The sequence below is a fragment of the Neofelis nebulosa genome, chromosome 16, assembly GCF_028018385.1.
Source record: "Neofelis nebulosa isolate mNeoNeb1 chromosome 16, mNeoNeb1.pri, whole genome shotgun sequence".
In the NCBI taxonomy this organism is placed as follows: Eukaryota; Metazoa; Chordata; class Mammalia; order Carnivora; family Felidae; genus Neofelis; species Neofelis nebulosa.
Genome location: NC_080797.1, coordinates 47,957,227 through 47,971,585, shown reverse-complemented (window position 1 = coordinate 47,971,585; position 14,359 = coordinate 47,957,227). Strand labels below are relative to the sequence as shown.

The 14,359-nt window shown below is 35.8% G+C and overlaps 1 protein-coding gene across 7 annotated transcripts in view; it reads left to right on the top strand.

The window, feature by feature from the left end:
* TRIM37 (tripartite motif containing 37) overlaps positions 1-14,359 on the top strand; it is a 148,314-nt gene that overhangs the window by 17,045 nt on the left and 116,910 nt on the right. For all 7 annotated transcript variants that reach the window (XM_058703251.1, XM_058703253.1, XM_058703255.1 and 4 more), the window contains exons 5-8: positions 2,199-2,286; positions 5,191-5,313; positions 9,922-10,045; positions 11,395-11,462. In XM_058703251.1, coding sequence (XP_058559234.1) covers positions 2,199-2,286; positions 5,191-5,313; positions 9,922-10,045; positions 11,395-11,462 — 403 coding nt within the window. The remainder of the gene's footprint in view (positions 1-2,198; positions 2,287-5,190; positions 5,314-9,921; positions 10,046-11,394; positions 11,463-14,359) is intronic.

Sequence of the window (14,359 nt, the reverse complement as noted above, 5' to 3'; positions counted from 1 at the left end):
GCCCTGGCAACCATCATTTCACTTTGTTTCTTTGAGTTTGACTACTCTGGATTACTCATGTTAGCAAAATTATGCAGTATTTGTCTTTTTGCTACTACCATCCTTGACTTTGCATAATGTAGCATATGTCAGAATTTCATTCCTTTTTAAGTCTGATTAATTTTCCACCATGTATTTGTATCACATTTTGTATATCTGTTCATGTGTTGGATATTTGGGTTGCTTTCACTTTTGGGCTGTTGTGAACAATGCTCATAATGTGTTCATCTTTTCTAAACCTTGCCTTCAAGTTTTGTTTGTTTGTTTGTTTTAAGGATTTTTAAGTAATCTCTACACCCAATGTGAGGCTTGTACTCACAACTCTGAGATCAAGAGTTGCATGCTGGGTGTGCCTGGGTGACTCAGTAGGTTAAGCATCCATCTCGGCTCAGGTCATGATCTCACAGTTTGTAAGTTCCAGGTCCAAATTCAGGCTCTGTGCTGACAGTTCGGAGCCTGCTTCAGATTCTGTGTCTCCCCCTCTTTCTCTGCCCCTCCCCTGCTAGTGCTCTGTCTCTCTGTCTCTCTCTCTCTCTAAAAAATAAATAAACCTAAGAGTTGCATGCTGTATTGACTTAGCCAGCCAGGCACCCCTTTTTTGGATATATACTTGGCAGTGGTATTGTTAGATTATATGGAATTTTGTTTTTAATACATTGAGGAACCTCCATAGTGTTTTCCATGGCAGCTGTACCATCTTATATTCCTACCAACAATATACAGGATTCCAATTTCTCCACATCCTTCCCAAAACTTGTTTTGTTTTTTAATAATAGCCATCTTAATGAGTATGAAGAAATATCTTGTTGTTTTGATTTGCATTTATCTGATGATTAGGATGTTGAACATCTTTTTATATGCTTGTTGGTTACTTGTATATCTGTGGAGAAAAGTGTTAAAGTCTTTTGCCCATATTTTAATCAGGTTTTTTTGTTTTTGTTTTTGCTTTTGTTTTTTACTGTTGAGTTGTAGTAGTTCTTTATGTATTTTGGGTATTAACTCCTTTATTAGGTACAGGATTTCCAAATATAGTCTCCTATTCCATAGATTGGCCTTTCACTCTGTTTCTTGTATCCTTTGATGTACAGAAGTTTTAAATTTTGATGTAGTCTAATTTATTTTTTACCTCTGTTGCATGTGCTTTTGGTGTCATATTTGAGAAATAATTTCCAAATCCAATATTGTGGATTCTCCTTTATGTTTTCCTTTATGAAGCTTTTCCTTAATGTTTTCTTATAAGAGTTACATAGTTTTAGGTCTTATGTTTAGGTCTTTGATCTACTTTGATTTAAATTTTGTATATGATATAAGCTAAAGGTGTTTGTCTGCTAGGGTTGCCATAACAGAATACCACAGGTTGGCTTACATAACAGAAATTTATTTTCTAATGGTTTTGGAGGCTGAAAGTTTAAGGTCAATGTATTATCAAGGTTGTTTCTGGTGAAGCCTTTCTCTTTGACTTGGATAAGGCTCCTCCTCACATACTCCTGGTGTCTTTCTCTTCTTGTATAGACAGCAGTTTTGTGGGGTGAGGGTTCTCCCCTTATGACCTCATTTGACCTTCATCACCTCCTTAAAGGCCGTATCTCCAAATACATTTACATTAGGCCTCCAAAAGGAATTTGGGGAGGATGAAGTTCAGTTCGCAACCAGGTCCAAATTCATGTTTTGCATGTGGATATACAACTTAAGGGGAAACTCATTTTTTAAAATTGAGCTGTTCATTTTTCATGAGAATATGGGATTACGTTATACAATTGCGTGTGTCTTGATTATTTTTAGCATTGGCCACATGTGGGACACGCATACATGTTTGGGTAGGTATAGACTCATAATGTGATTTGCCCAAAATGTGAACTTATCTTCTACAGTGATGCTAGGAAATGATGTTGTATTTATACTTTATTTAGAAATTAGTCTGCATTTTTCATATGATTTTAAAGTCTTTATCAATTAATGAAAACAGTACTTAAAATTTGCGTCCACATGTGATTCTTTAGCTTAATTTATGAAAGCTATGGAATGTATTTTATATTGTTTGCTGAGATATTGTTTAAAATTGATTGACCTGTTTCCCAAATGTAGGAATTTGTTGAGGTAATTATGTTTTAGTTTTAATTTATTTAATTTAAATGGTATTTTCTTTTCATAACATATAGATGTGAAAATCACCATGAAAAACTTAGTGTATTTTGCTGGACTTGTAAGAAGTGTATCTGCCATCAGTGTGCACTTTGGGGAGGAATGGTGAGTAGAACAAATTTAGCACATTACTTTTAGTTAGAGACTAGAAAGCACTGAAATAGTTGTTTGATTTAGATAGAAAATAATATTTTACTCTTGTTTATAAAGTTGAAAATTAAATATGTCTGATTTTAGCAGAAGGTATCATACCACAGACTTCTTTTGTGGGAGATGTTGATGTGGGATGTTTACCTCTTACATAAATATATATTTTAATGGAAAACCTATAAAATTTGGGGCACCTGGGTGACCCAGTCAGTTGAGTGTCCGACTTCGGCACAGGTCATGATCTCATGGCTTGTGAGTTCGAGCCCCTGCGTTGGGTTCCATGCTGACAGCTCAGAGCCTGGAGCCTAGTTCAGATTCTGTCTCCTCCTCTCTCTGCCCCTCCCCCGCTTGCCCCATGTCTGTGACTGTCTGTCTCTCTCTTTCTCTCTCAAATACAAAGAAACATTTAAAAAAAAATGTATAAAATTTATATTCATTAGCAAATCTTTTATTGTAGGATCAAGGTCTTATCTTTGATTAAAGGTCAGTTGATCTGATGTCCTGGCCACAATTTCCAATTTTGGTTTCTTTAAAATGGAACAATAACTTGGGGCGCCTGGGTGGATCAGTCGGTTGAGCGTCCGACTTCGGCTCCGGTCATGATCTTGCGGTTTGTGAGTTTGAGCCCTGCGTCGGGCTCCGTGCTGACAGCTCAGAGCCTGGAGCCTGCTTCCGATTCTGTGTTCCCCTTTCTCTCTGCCCCACTCCTGCTTGTGCTCTGTCCCTGTCTTTCAAAAATGAATAAACATTAAAGAAAATTAAAAAAAAAAAATGGAACAATAACTTTAGGTATTTGTGAAACAATACGAATGCAAACATCTGGATCTTATAATTTTTTTTCTTTTCCAATCTAATTCAAAAGTAGTTTTTTAAGGTATTGTACCTTTTATCAAGTCTAACATTGAAGTTAGTTTTCCTGGAAATAGCTTTTATTTCATAGTTGTCTTATTGTCTGATTAATATTTAATTAAAAGTGTACTTATAGGTACAATTAATGTAAATAGGCTTGAAAATTAAAACAATAGGTTATTGGGGCCCTGGGGTGGCTCAGTCAGTTTGGCGACCGACTCCGACTCAGGTCATGATCTTGCAATTTGTGAGTTCAAGCCCTATGTCAGGCTCTGTGCTGATAGCTCGGAGCCTGGAGCCTGCTTTGGATTCTGTGTCTCCCACTCTTCCTCGTGCTTGGTCTCTGTCTCTCAAAAATGTTAAAAAAAAGAAAACGATAGATTCTTGGTGGGGAGAGTTAGTTACAGTAGGAGTAGAAAGTTGTTAGACAACTAGACATATCTGTCAGCAATGAGAATTGATCACTCTTTGGGCATTAGCATATTTTAGGGAGAGAATGACAGGCAACTTGGTTGAGTAGAGCTCAATATAGAATTTTCTGTTAGGATTTGAATAATGTGTTTCTAATTTGAGGAATAGAAAAATTGAATTCTTACAATTTAGTTCTTAAATGCATGGGTTTGGTAAGAAGCAATGGAAACATTCTTTTCTATACTTTAAGTGGACATGCAAAAATCTACATCTTTTTTTCTTAGAGACTGTTTAGGTGCTTTGGTTGGATAAGACAATGCTAGTGAGGACTTTTCCATTAATAGGTAGTTTCTTACAATATAAATTCAAGTTCTATATATTAAGAGAGTTATAAGTTATAGTACTAAAATTGGACAGAAAATTGGTTTTAGGGGGCACCTGGGTGGCTCAGTTGGTTAAGTGTCCGACTTCGGCTCAAGTCGTGATCTTGCCGTTCATGAGTTTGAGATCTGTATCTGAGCTGTCAGCACAGAGCTGGCCTGCTTTGAATTCTGTGTCTCCCCCTCTCTATCTGCCCCTCTCCTGCTCGCACTCTGTCCCTCTCTCTAAAAAATAAACATTAAAAAAAAAGAAACTTGGTTGTTAGCCCTCAAAAATTATTTGAATACAAATGGATTAATGAGTCTTCTGTCTCTACAGTAATTCTTTGTGGCGTAAGGAATGAGTGTATTGCTTTGCTAACAGTGTCCTTTCAGTGTCTTACTAATTCAGTTGTGCTAGAGACTGGCGGTTTAGTGATAAACAATATAGATATCAAACAGTTCTGTATATTTAATCGTCGTAATAGGTATTCGGGATATTTATGCAGTGCTGATAACTGTGAATAACTTTGGGACCTGACCCTGTAAGACCCTGTAAGACCCTGTAAGAGCTAAGCTCCCAAGGATGAGTAGTAATTAAAAGGTGAAGAGTTTGGGGAGGGAAGATGAAGGAAAATTGTTTTTGAGTAAGAAGGAGTTACTTTTCCAAAGGCCTACTGGAAAGAAGTTTGAGAACTTGAAAAGGCTAGTGCTGATGAAGAAGAAAGTGGCAAATAAAGTTGTGTCAGGTGGTTGGAACCATGGTTAAAGATTTTGGTTCTTTTTAATGAGTAAAGATTTCTAGATAAATGTAAACATCTTGCTACAGTTCTTTAAAAAAAATTTTTTTTAATGTTTATTTTTGAGAGAGAGAGTGCGCAAGCAGAGGAGGGGCAGAGAGAGATGGAGACACAGAATCTGAAGCTCGCTCTAGGCTTTGACTGTCAGCACAGAGCCCTACGTAGGGCTTGAACTCATGGACAGTGAGATCATGACCTGTGCCAAAGTTGGATGCTTGACTGACTGAGCCACCCAAGCCACCCCTATGCTACAATCTTTAAGGATTTCCTATATGGGCCAAGTGATTTTAAGGAAGCTCTGGTTGATTTTAACAAAGTAAAGACAGCCAAAAAAGTAAACTACTAACCAGTTTATTAGCATCCATAGAGTGTTAATAAAGAAATGTAAATGAATAAGGTAAAAGAAAATGTTCTAAAATTATTCTTATTACTTCACATAGCATGGTGGACATACCTTTAAACCTTTGGCAGAAATTTATGAGCAGCATGTTACTAAAGTGAATGAAGAAGTAGCCAAACTTCGTCGGCGTCTCATGGAACTGATCAGCTTAGTTCAAGAAGTGGTAAGACTACTACTGAAAGATCATTATCCGTTTTATAGTTTATCATATATAATATATATGTTTTTGCAGTACAAATCAATTATATTGAAATTGATACTTGAAAATTTGATAAAGTATATTTATAGTCAGTTTTACCAACTTCAAACAGCTAAGGAATTTGCATCTAAACCCCTGGCCTGTTCCACAGTTGGAGCCAGAGAATTGCCTTATGCAGAAATAAAGAATCAATGAATGAGTTAAATAAGCCTGTTTGATACAGAGTCAATAATTGACTCCTAAACAATCAATACTGACTTTTAAAAAGTCATTAAGTCATTCATTCTTTGGACTCCCAGGTTTCGGGAGAGTTTCTGCTACCAATAAATGAACTGTTTCTGATGTCTTGAATTAGAACTCTGCAGAATTGAAAGAGTAATATTTAACACTACTCTTTAGATACCTTATGGGTCAAACAGCTTTGGTAAGCTATTTACCATTTGAAATATTATTTGGGGAAATGTGTTAAGTTTCAAACATTTAAGTACTGAATGTACTTTTGAAATATATTTTGTTTAATGTTGCTAGAAGGCCAGTTGTAACTAGTGAGTTTTACAGACCATTCCTAACTTAAGATATCTTTGTTTTACCCTTTCAGGAATGAAGATTCAAACCATTGTTTATAGTAGTGTTTCTGAGTGGTGTGTATGCTACCTACAAAGTAGTTTTGGAATATAAACAAGTTGAAAGACTTCTCTTTGGACTTCATCTAACTACCTTTCTTTTCTTTTCTCTTGGCAACATTATTTGGTTGTTAGGGAGGGTGTTCTAGGTTGATTTTCTTATTGTTTGTATTTATAATAACAGTAAGTATAGGAAAGATTGCTTTTTAAATTTTGGTAGCATCCTATTGTGAAATCTACAATGTACTCTGGAGTCTTTGAAAATTCTATTTTTTTTCCTCTTCTGAAAAAAATTAAAAACTATGTAAACTAGAATAGATATGTTTTCTTTTTATGTGTATTTTTTAGAGACAGAGTGAGAGAGCACGCGCTCACGTGCACGCAAGTTGGGGAGGGGCAGAGAGAGGGAGAGAGGATGAAAAGCAGGCTCTGTGCTGACAGCAGAGAGCTCGATGCAGGGCTCAAACTCATGAACTGCGAGATCATGACCTGAGCCGAAGTTGGACACTTAACCAATGGAGCCACCCAGGCGCCGGAAGAATAGATAATGGTTTTTGAGTTTTTATTTGTTCTAGGGTTTTGCATGATGTGAACCTGGTATTAGTATATATTTTTATTTTTGTATAGTGGTTTTCTATCAGAGATATGATTGGGGCTTTGAGTATGTATGTATTTTGTATATGGTACCTGAACCATTTATTTTTTAAGATTTTATTTTACTTTTAAGTAATCTCTATACCAGCTGGGGCTCAAACTCACCACCCAGAGATCAAGAGTTTCACACTCCACTGACTGAGCCAGCCAGACTCCCCAAACAATTTTTTTGTAATTGTCTTACGCTGTTAAAATAGCATGTACTTTATTATGTTTTGTTTATTTTTAAGAATATCATTCCTAATTTGGTTCAGTGCACAGTTTTTTAAAACAGTGAGTTTCCTGATATGTAAACAATTAAAAAGTATTATTGGCTTGGGGCACCTGGGTGGCTCAGTTGGTTGAGCCTCTGATTCTTGATTTTAGCTCAGATCATGATCTCACAGTTCATGTGATCGAGCCTTGTGTCAGTCTCTGCACTGACAGCAAGGGGCCTGCTTTGGCTTCTCTCTCCCTCTTCCGCTCACGTTATCTCCCCCCCGCCCCCCAAATAAGTAAACATTTTTTTTCTTCCAGTATGACCTTTATTAGGTAATGCTGATATTTTGATACTTTGTTAGGTAATGCTGATATTTTTATCCCTATTTAATACACTCCTTTATTTTTTTATTTTTATGTATTTATTTAATTTTATTTTTTAATTTAAATCCAAGGTAGTTAACATACAGTGTAATAATGATTTTAGGAATAGAATTTAGTGATTCATCACTAAATGTACATGTAATATCCAGTGCTCATTCCAACAAGTGCTCTCAATGCCCATCGCCCATGTAGCCCTTCCCCCCACCCAACTTCTTGCCAGCCACCCTCTGTTCTCTGTATTTAAGAGTCTCTTATTGTTTGTCTCCCTCTTTGTTTTTATCTTGTTTTTCTTCACTTTCCCTTTTTTGTTTCTTAAATTGCACATATGAGTGAAATCATATGGTATTTGTCTTTCTCTGACTGACTTATTTTGCTTAGCATAATACCCTCCATTTCCACCCATGTTGTTGCAAATGGCAAGATTTCATTCTTTTTCATCATTGAGCAATATTCCATTGTTATATATATGTGTGTATATACACACATACACACACCACATCTTCTTTATCCATCCATCAGTCTGTGGACATTTAGGCTCTTTCCATACTTTGGCTGTTGTTGATAGCGCTGCTATAAACATTGGGGTGCATGTGTCCCTTCAAATCAGCATTTTTTATCCTCTGGATAAATACCTAGTAGTGCAACTCCTGGGTTGTAGGGTAGTTCTATTTTTAATTTTTTGAGGAACGTCCATACTGTTTTTCAGAGTGGCTGCACCAGTTTGCATTCCCAACAGTGCAAAAGGGTTCCCCTTTCTCCACATCCTCGCCAACATCTTTGTTGCCTGAATTGTTCATTTTAGCCACTCTGACCAGTGTGAGGTGGTATCTCATTGTGGTTATGATTTGTATTTCCCTGATGGTACGTGATGTTGAACATCTTTTCATGTGTCTGTTAGCCATCTGGATGTTAGCCACTTATTTGGAAAAGTGTCTATTCATGTCTTTTGCCCATTTCTTTTTTTTTTTTTTTTGCCCATTTCTTTAGTAGATTATTTGTTTTTTGGGTATTGAGTTCTTCATGGGTTTTGGATACTCTTTATCAGATGTGTCATTTGCAAATATCTTCTCCCATTTTGTAGGCTGCCTTTTAGTTTTTTTGGTTGTTTCCTTCACCGTGCAGAAGCTTTTTATCTTGATGAAGTCCCAATAGTTCACTTTTGCTTTTGTTTCCCTTGATTCTAAAGATGTGACTAGTAAGAAGTTGCTATGGCCACGGTCAAAGAGGTTGCTGCCTGCCTTCTCTAGGATTTTAATGGCTTCTTGTCTTACGTTTAGGTCTTTCATCCATTTTTAGTTTATTTTTGTGTATGGTGTAAGAAATTGGTCCAGGTTTATTCTTCTGCATGTTGCTATCCAGTTTTCCCAATACCTTTGCTGAAGAGACTTCTTTCCATTGGATATTCTTTACTACTTTGTCAAAGATTAGTTGGCCATATGTTTATGGGTCCATTTCTGGGTTCTCTATTCTGTTCACTGATCTGTGTGTCTGTTTTTGTGCCAGTACCGTACTGTCTTGATGATTACAGCTTTGTAATATAGCTTGAGGTCTGGAATTGGGATGCCTCCAGCTTTGGTTCTCTTTCTTTTTTTTCTTTTTAATTTTTTTTGTTTTAATTTTTTCTTTTTAAGTTTATTTATTTTGAGAGAGAGCATGAGCAGGGGAGGGGCAGAGAGAGAATCCCAAGCAGGATACATGCCATCCATGCCCGATGTGGATGTGGGGCTTGAACCCACAAATCGTGAGATCATGTCCTAAGCTGAAATCAGGGGCCAGATGCTTAACCACCTGAGTCACTCAGGCGCCCCTGGTTTTCTTTTTCTACATTACTTTGGCTATTCAGGGTCTTTTCTGGTTCCATACAAATTTTAGAATTATTTGTTCTAGCTCTGTGAATAATGCTGGTATTAATTTGATAGGGATTGCATTGAATATGTAGATTGCTTTGGGTAGTGTCAACATTTTAACAATATTTGTTCTTCCAATCCATGAGCATGGAATGTTTTTCCATTTCTTTGTGTCTTCAATTTCTTTCATAAACTCTCTGTACTTTTTAGTGCATATATCTTTCACTTTGGTTAGGTTTATTCCTATGTATTTTATGGTTTTTGGTGCAATTGTAAATGGGATTGATTCCTTGATTTCTCTTTCTGCTGCTTCATTATTGGTGTATAGAAATGCAGCCGATTTGTGTACATTGATTTTATATCCTGCAACTTTGCTGAATTCATGGGTCAGTTTTAGCAGTTTTTTGGTAGAGTCTTGGGTGTTCCAGTCATGTTGTCTGTGAAGTGTGAGAGTTTGACTTCCTCCTTGCAGATTTGGATGCCTTTTATTTCTTTTTGTTGTTTGATTGCTGAGGCTATCTAACACTATGTTGAATAACACTGGTGAGAGTGGATATCCCTGTCGTGTCCCTGAACTTTGGGGGAAAGGTCTGTTTTTCTCAAGGATGGTATTAATTGTGGGTTTTTCATATATGGCCTTTATGATCTCGAGGTATGTTCATTCTGTCTCTACTTTCTTGAGGATTTTTATCAGGAAAGTATGTTGTATTTTGTCAAAATTAAATGAACATTTAAAAAAAAATATTATTGGCTTACATAAAAGAGGAAATCAACTGACTTTAAGAATAATTGCAGTGATTGCATTAATGTATGTTTGCTTCTATTTTAAAAATTCTTCAAATTTTTTTTACGTGTTCACCTTCTAGGAAAGAAATGTAGAAGCTGTACGAAATGCAAAAGATGAGCGTGTTCGGGAAATTAGGAATGCAGTGGAGATGATGATTGCACGATTAGACACACAGCTGAAGAATAAGCTTATAACACTAATGGGTGAGTGGTTTTCTATGCTGTTGGGATATTTGATGCTTTGAACCAATCTAGAAAGAATCAAATAGGCTAGGGAGGAAAAGATTGGTTTCAAAAATAAAAGTTCCACTTACTAAATGTCCCTTTATCAAATAATATTATACCTAATTATTATAACTCCTGCTAACCTCTTGGGTATGTATGCTTCTAGAAATGGCCTGATTTGGCAAGCATGCCTGCCTTTCATCATCTTTTTTTTCCCCCCCAACATGTAAAGTGATTTCTTCTTATTCTTTTTTATTTCTACCTTTTTTTAAAGTTTTTTCTTTTTTTTTTCCCTACTTTTTTAATAGTAATTCTATAATGATAATTCATTTATTCTTGTGTGTTTCCAGCTTCTTAAGACTGTTCCTGTCTGGGCATTGTTTTTTGTTTTCACAGGTTTTTATGTTTAAAGAACATATCTTTTGCTGACATGTAATGTAACATCTGGCCAACTTAACTATATTCTTCTTTTTAAGCCACAGTTAAATTTTGCAGGGGGGAATTACTTCAGAAGAGTTGATTGAGTAAAAAATTTACTTTGCTAGATCTTTTATATTCCTTTAGAAGAAACAATAACCTTAATGTCTTTCCAGAGTATAGTATTATGTATTCTTTTATGAATTTAATTGACCTTAATTGCAGTTTGTCTAGAACTATAGTTATGGTTGATTCTGAAATCCCCTTGTCAAAGCTACTACAATATTAGACTGAACCTTTTTCTTTTTTTTTTTTTAAATGTTTACTTATTTTAGAGAGTATGTGCACGAGCAGGGGAGGGGCAGAGGGAGAGGGAGAGAGAAGCCCAAGCAGGCTCCGCACTATTAGTGCAGAGCCCAATGCAGGACTTGTTCCCACAACTGTGAGATCATGACGTGAGCCAGAATCAAGAGTGAGACGCTCAACCAACTGAGTCACCCAGGTACCCCTAAATGGAACCTTTTAAAGTTCTGGTGAGGGGCGCCTGGGTGGCTCAGTCGGTTGAGCGTCCGACTTCAGCTCAGGTCACGATCTCGCGGTCCATGAGTTCGAGCCCCGCGTCAGGCTCTGGGCTGATGGCTCAGAGCCTGGAGCCTGCTTCTGATTCTGTGTCTCCCTCTCTCTCTGCCCCTCGCCCGTTCATGCTCTGTCTCTCTCTGTCTCAAAAATAAATAAATGTTAAAAAAAAATTAAAAAAAAATAAATAAAAAAAATAAAGTTCTGGTGAAATTTTTTAGGGTAGCTATAGTGAAGTTTCACATAATTGAAATTGATTCTTTGTTATTGACTATGTTCAGTGAAAGTTAATTTTATTCTTAAACCAGTGTTGGTGTTTTGCTGTTTTTAAATAGGTCAGAAGACCTCTCTAACACAAGAAACAGAGCTGTTGGAATCCCTACTTCAGGAGGTAGAGCACCAGGTGATGAAATAATAAATGAAATTTAATAAAATCTATCCACAGGCTTTAAAAATTATTTATTATGGCTTTAGTTTGCATTTGTCTTATAACTAATGTTGTTAAGCATCCTTTCGTGAACTTACTTGCCATCCCTTTATCTTCTTTATTGAAGTGTCTTTTGAGGTCATAGCTAAGAAATTTTTACCTAATGCAGCATTGCAAAAAGTTTTTCTTAATGTTTTCTTGCAGAGGTTTTGTAGTTTTTGGTTTTATATTTAGGTTTATGGTTGTCTTTGAATTTTATGTTATTATTATTTTTTTTAATGTTAATTTATTTATTTTGAGAGAAAGGCAGGGACTCCCTGAGAGGAAGAGAGGGAATCCCAAGTAGGTTCCACACTGTCAGTGCAGAGCCCGACATGGGTCTCGATCTCATGAACCATGAGATTATCACCTGAACGGAAACCAAGAGTTGGACGCTTAACCAACTGAGCCATCCAGGCACGCTATTGTGTTTTTTTAATGTGAGGTGTGGATCCAATGTAGTTTTTTGCTTTTGTTATTTGTTTATGGCTGTTTCTTCTAGCACCATTTGTTGAAGACCAGCCTTTCTGCACTGAATTGTCCTTGTATCTTTTTAAAAAACTAGTTGTCCATATATACATTGGTCTATTTTTAGACTCTGTTCCACTGATTTATTTTTATGCCAATACCACACTATTTTTCATTACTGTCGCTTTATTTATTTATTTTTTTTGTCATTCTATGGCCAAATCTGGTCACCAAGGTTGTTTTATTTGACTCATATGTTAACACATATATTTTTAAAACAGACATTTTAAAACATGATTTTACATGAAAACCTAGATTCCTAACTAAATTTGAATGAAATCAACTTAGATCAAATATTTGATTATGAAAAAAAATTAAAGTACCAGAAGAAAACATGAATTGATATTTGTATACTCTTGGTACTATCAAATGGCTTTCTAATAAATACCTGAAGTCCAAAGGTCATAAACCTTTGGCAAAAGAATTATAAACATCTATATGGCAGAGAGCGTGACAGAAAGAGATAGGAGAAGGAGGAGAAAGAAATGGAGGAAGAAAGAGCAGGAGGAGGAGGAGGAGGAGGAGAAGAAAAATTTGTCAAAAGACAAATTAGGAAACCAAATTTGTAATATATATATAGTAGACAGATGCTAAGATATCCCTAATATCTGTGAACTTCATCAAAATTAATAAGAAAATTATTAAATTACCATTAGAAAAAGAAGATAGAATTGGGAATTCACAGAAAAAATATAAATGGCCAAATAAATGAAAAGATGCTTAGTAACTTAACAGTTAAATAAAAAATAATAAGATACAATTCACTCATCACACTGGCAAATGTTAAAAAGATTAATAATACCCAGTATTGGCAAAAATATGAAGGGAATAGGCACTTTTGTACAGTGATGGGTCAGAAATAGAAAACACCAGGGTATTTGACATTAGTCCTTAAAAATTTAAATATGCCTTTCCTTTGACTTGCACAGTTGCACTTCTACATTTATTTTATACACATTGAAAAATGTTTACATAAAAATGTTTATTGTAGAATATTTGTTATAATGAAAAATTTAAAACTAATTTAAATGTCCAAATCAATAGAAATATTAGATAAATTGTAGATTCAGACAATGTAACACCAAGAACTCCCAGGAAAAAATAAAGACATTAAAAAATTTATGTAACATATTATTAGATGAAAAGTATGTGTGTACCTAATGATCTTATTTAAAATTTTGTTTTAATGTTTATTTTTGAGAGAGAGAGAGAGAGAGAGAGAGAGTAGAGAGAGAGAGAGAGTAGAGAGAGTCAGTCTGCGCGGGGGAGGGGCAGAGAGAGAGGAAGGCACAGAATCTGAAGCAGGCTCCAGGCTCTGAGCTGTTAGCACAGAGCCCGATGTGGGGCTCAAACTCACGAACTATGAGATCATGGCCTGAGCTGAAGTTGGATGCTTAACCGACTGAGCCACCGAGGTACCCCTATAATGATCTTATTTTAAAAGAATTATATGTGGGAGAAATCCCGGAAAGTATACACAAACTATTAATAGCTATCTTCTCTGGTGGGATTATTTTATACATTTCTCTGTTCAGTTTTTAACTAGAGTATATTTCTTCTGTAAACTTTGCTCACCTGGGGGAAAAAAAAGCTATATAGATATTTTATGTTTCCTTTAGTATCTGCTTTCTCCTTATTTCTTTCTAGGAAACTAGTATCTTGGGCTATCTGAAGAAGAGATTTTTTTATTTTCTCTAATTCTCCCTCCATCCAAGGACCCCATGCACTTAACACATTTACAATCGAGAAAATAAATGGGAAGAGGCTGTCTCCAGTCCTATATGCTCAATCTTTACTTAGGCTTAAGAAGAATACAGTTTAGTAGTGTATACTTCAGAGACCAGGACAGTGCATGTGTGCAGCCATGGGCAAACTGTTTAATTCAGTTTCCCTCTCCATAAACCAGTCACAATAATATCTAATTATTAGAATGGCTATAGAGATTGAATGAGAATATAAATGCCTGGCATATGGTAATTACTTGCTAAGTAGTTATCACTATTTTTTTTTAATTTTTAATTTTATTTATTTTTTTAAAAATTTACATCCAAATTAGTTCAACCATGATTTCAGGAATAGATTCCTTAGTGCCCCTTACCCATTTAGCCCATCCCCCTTCCCACAACCCCTCCTGTAACCCTGTTTGTTCTCCATATTTATGAGTCTCTTATGTTTTGTCCCTCTCCCTGTTTTTATATTATTTTTGTTTCCCTTCCCTTATGTTCATCTGTTTTGTCTCTTAAAGTCCTCATATGAGTGAAGTCATATGATACTTGTCTTTCTCTAATTTCACTTAGCATAATACC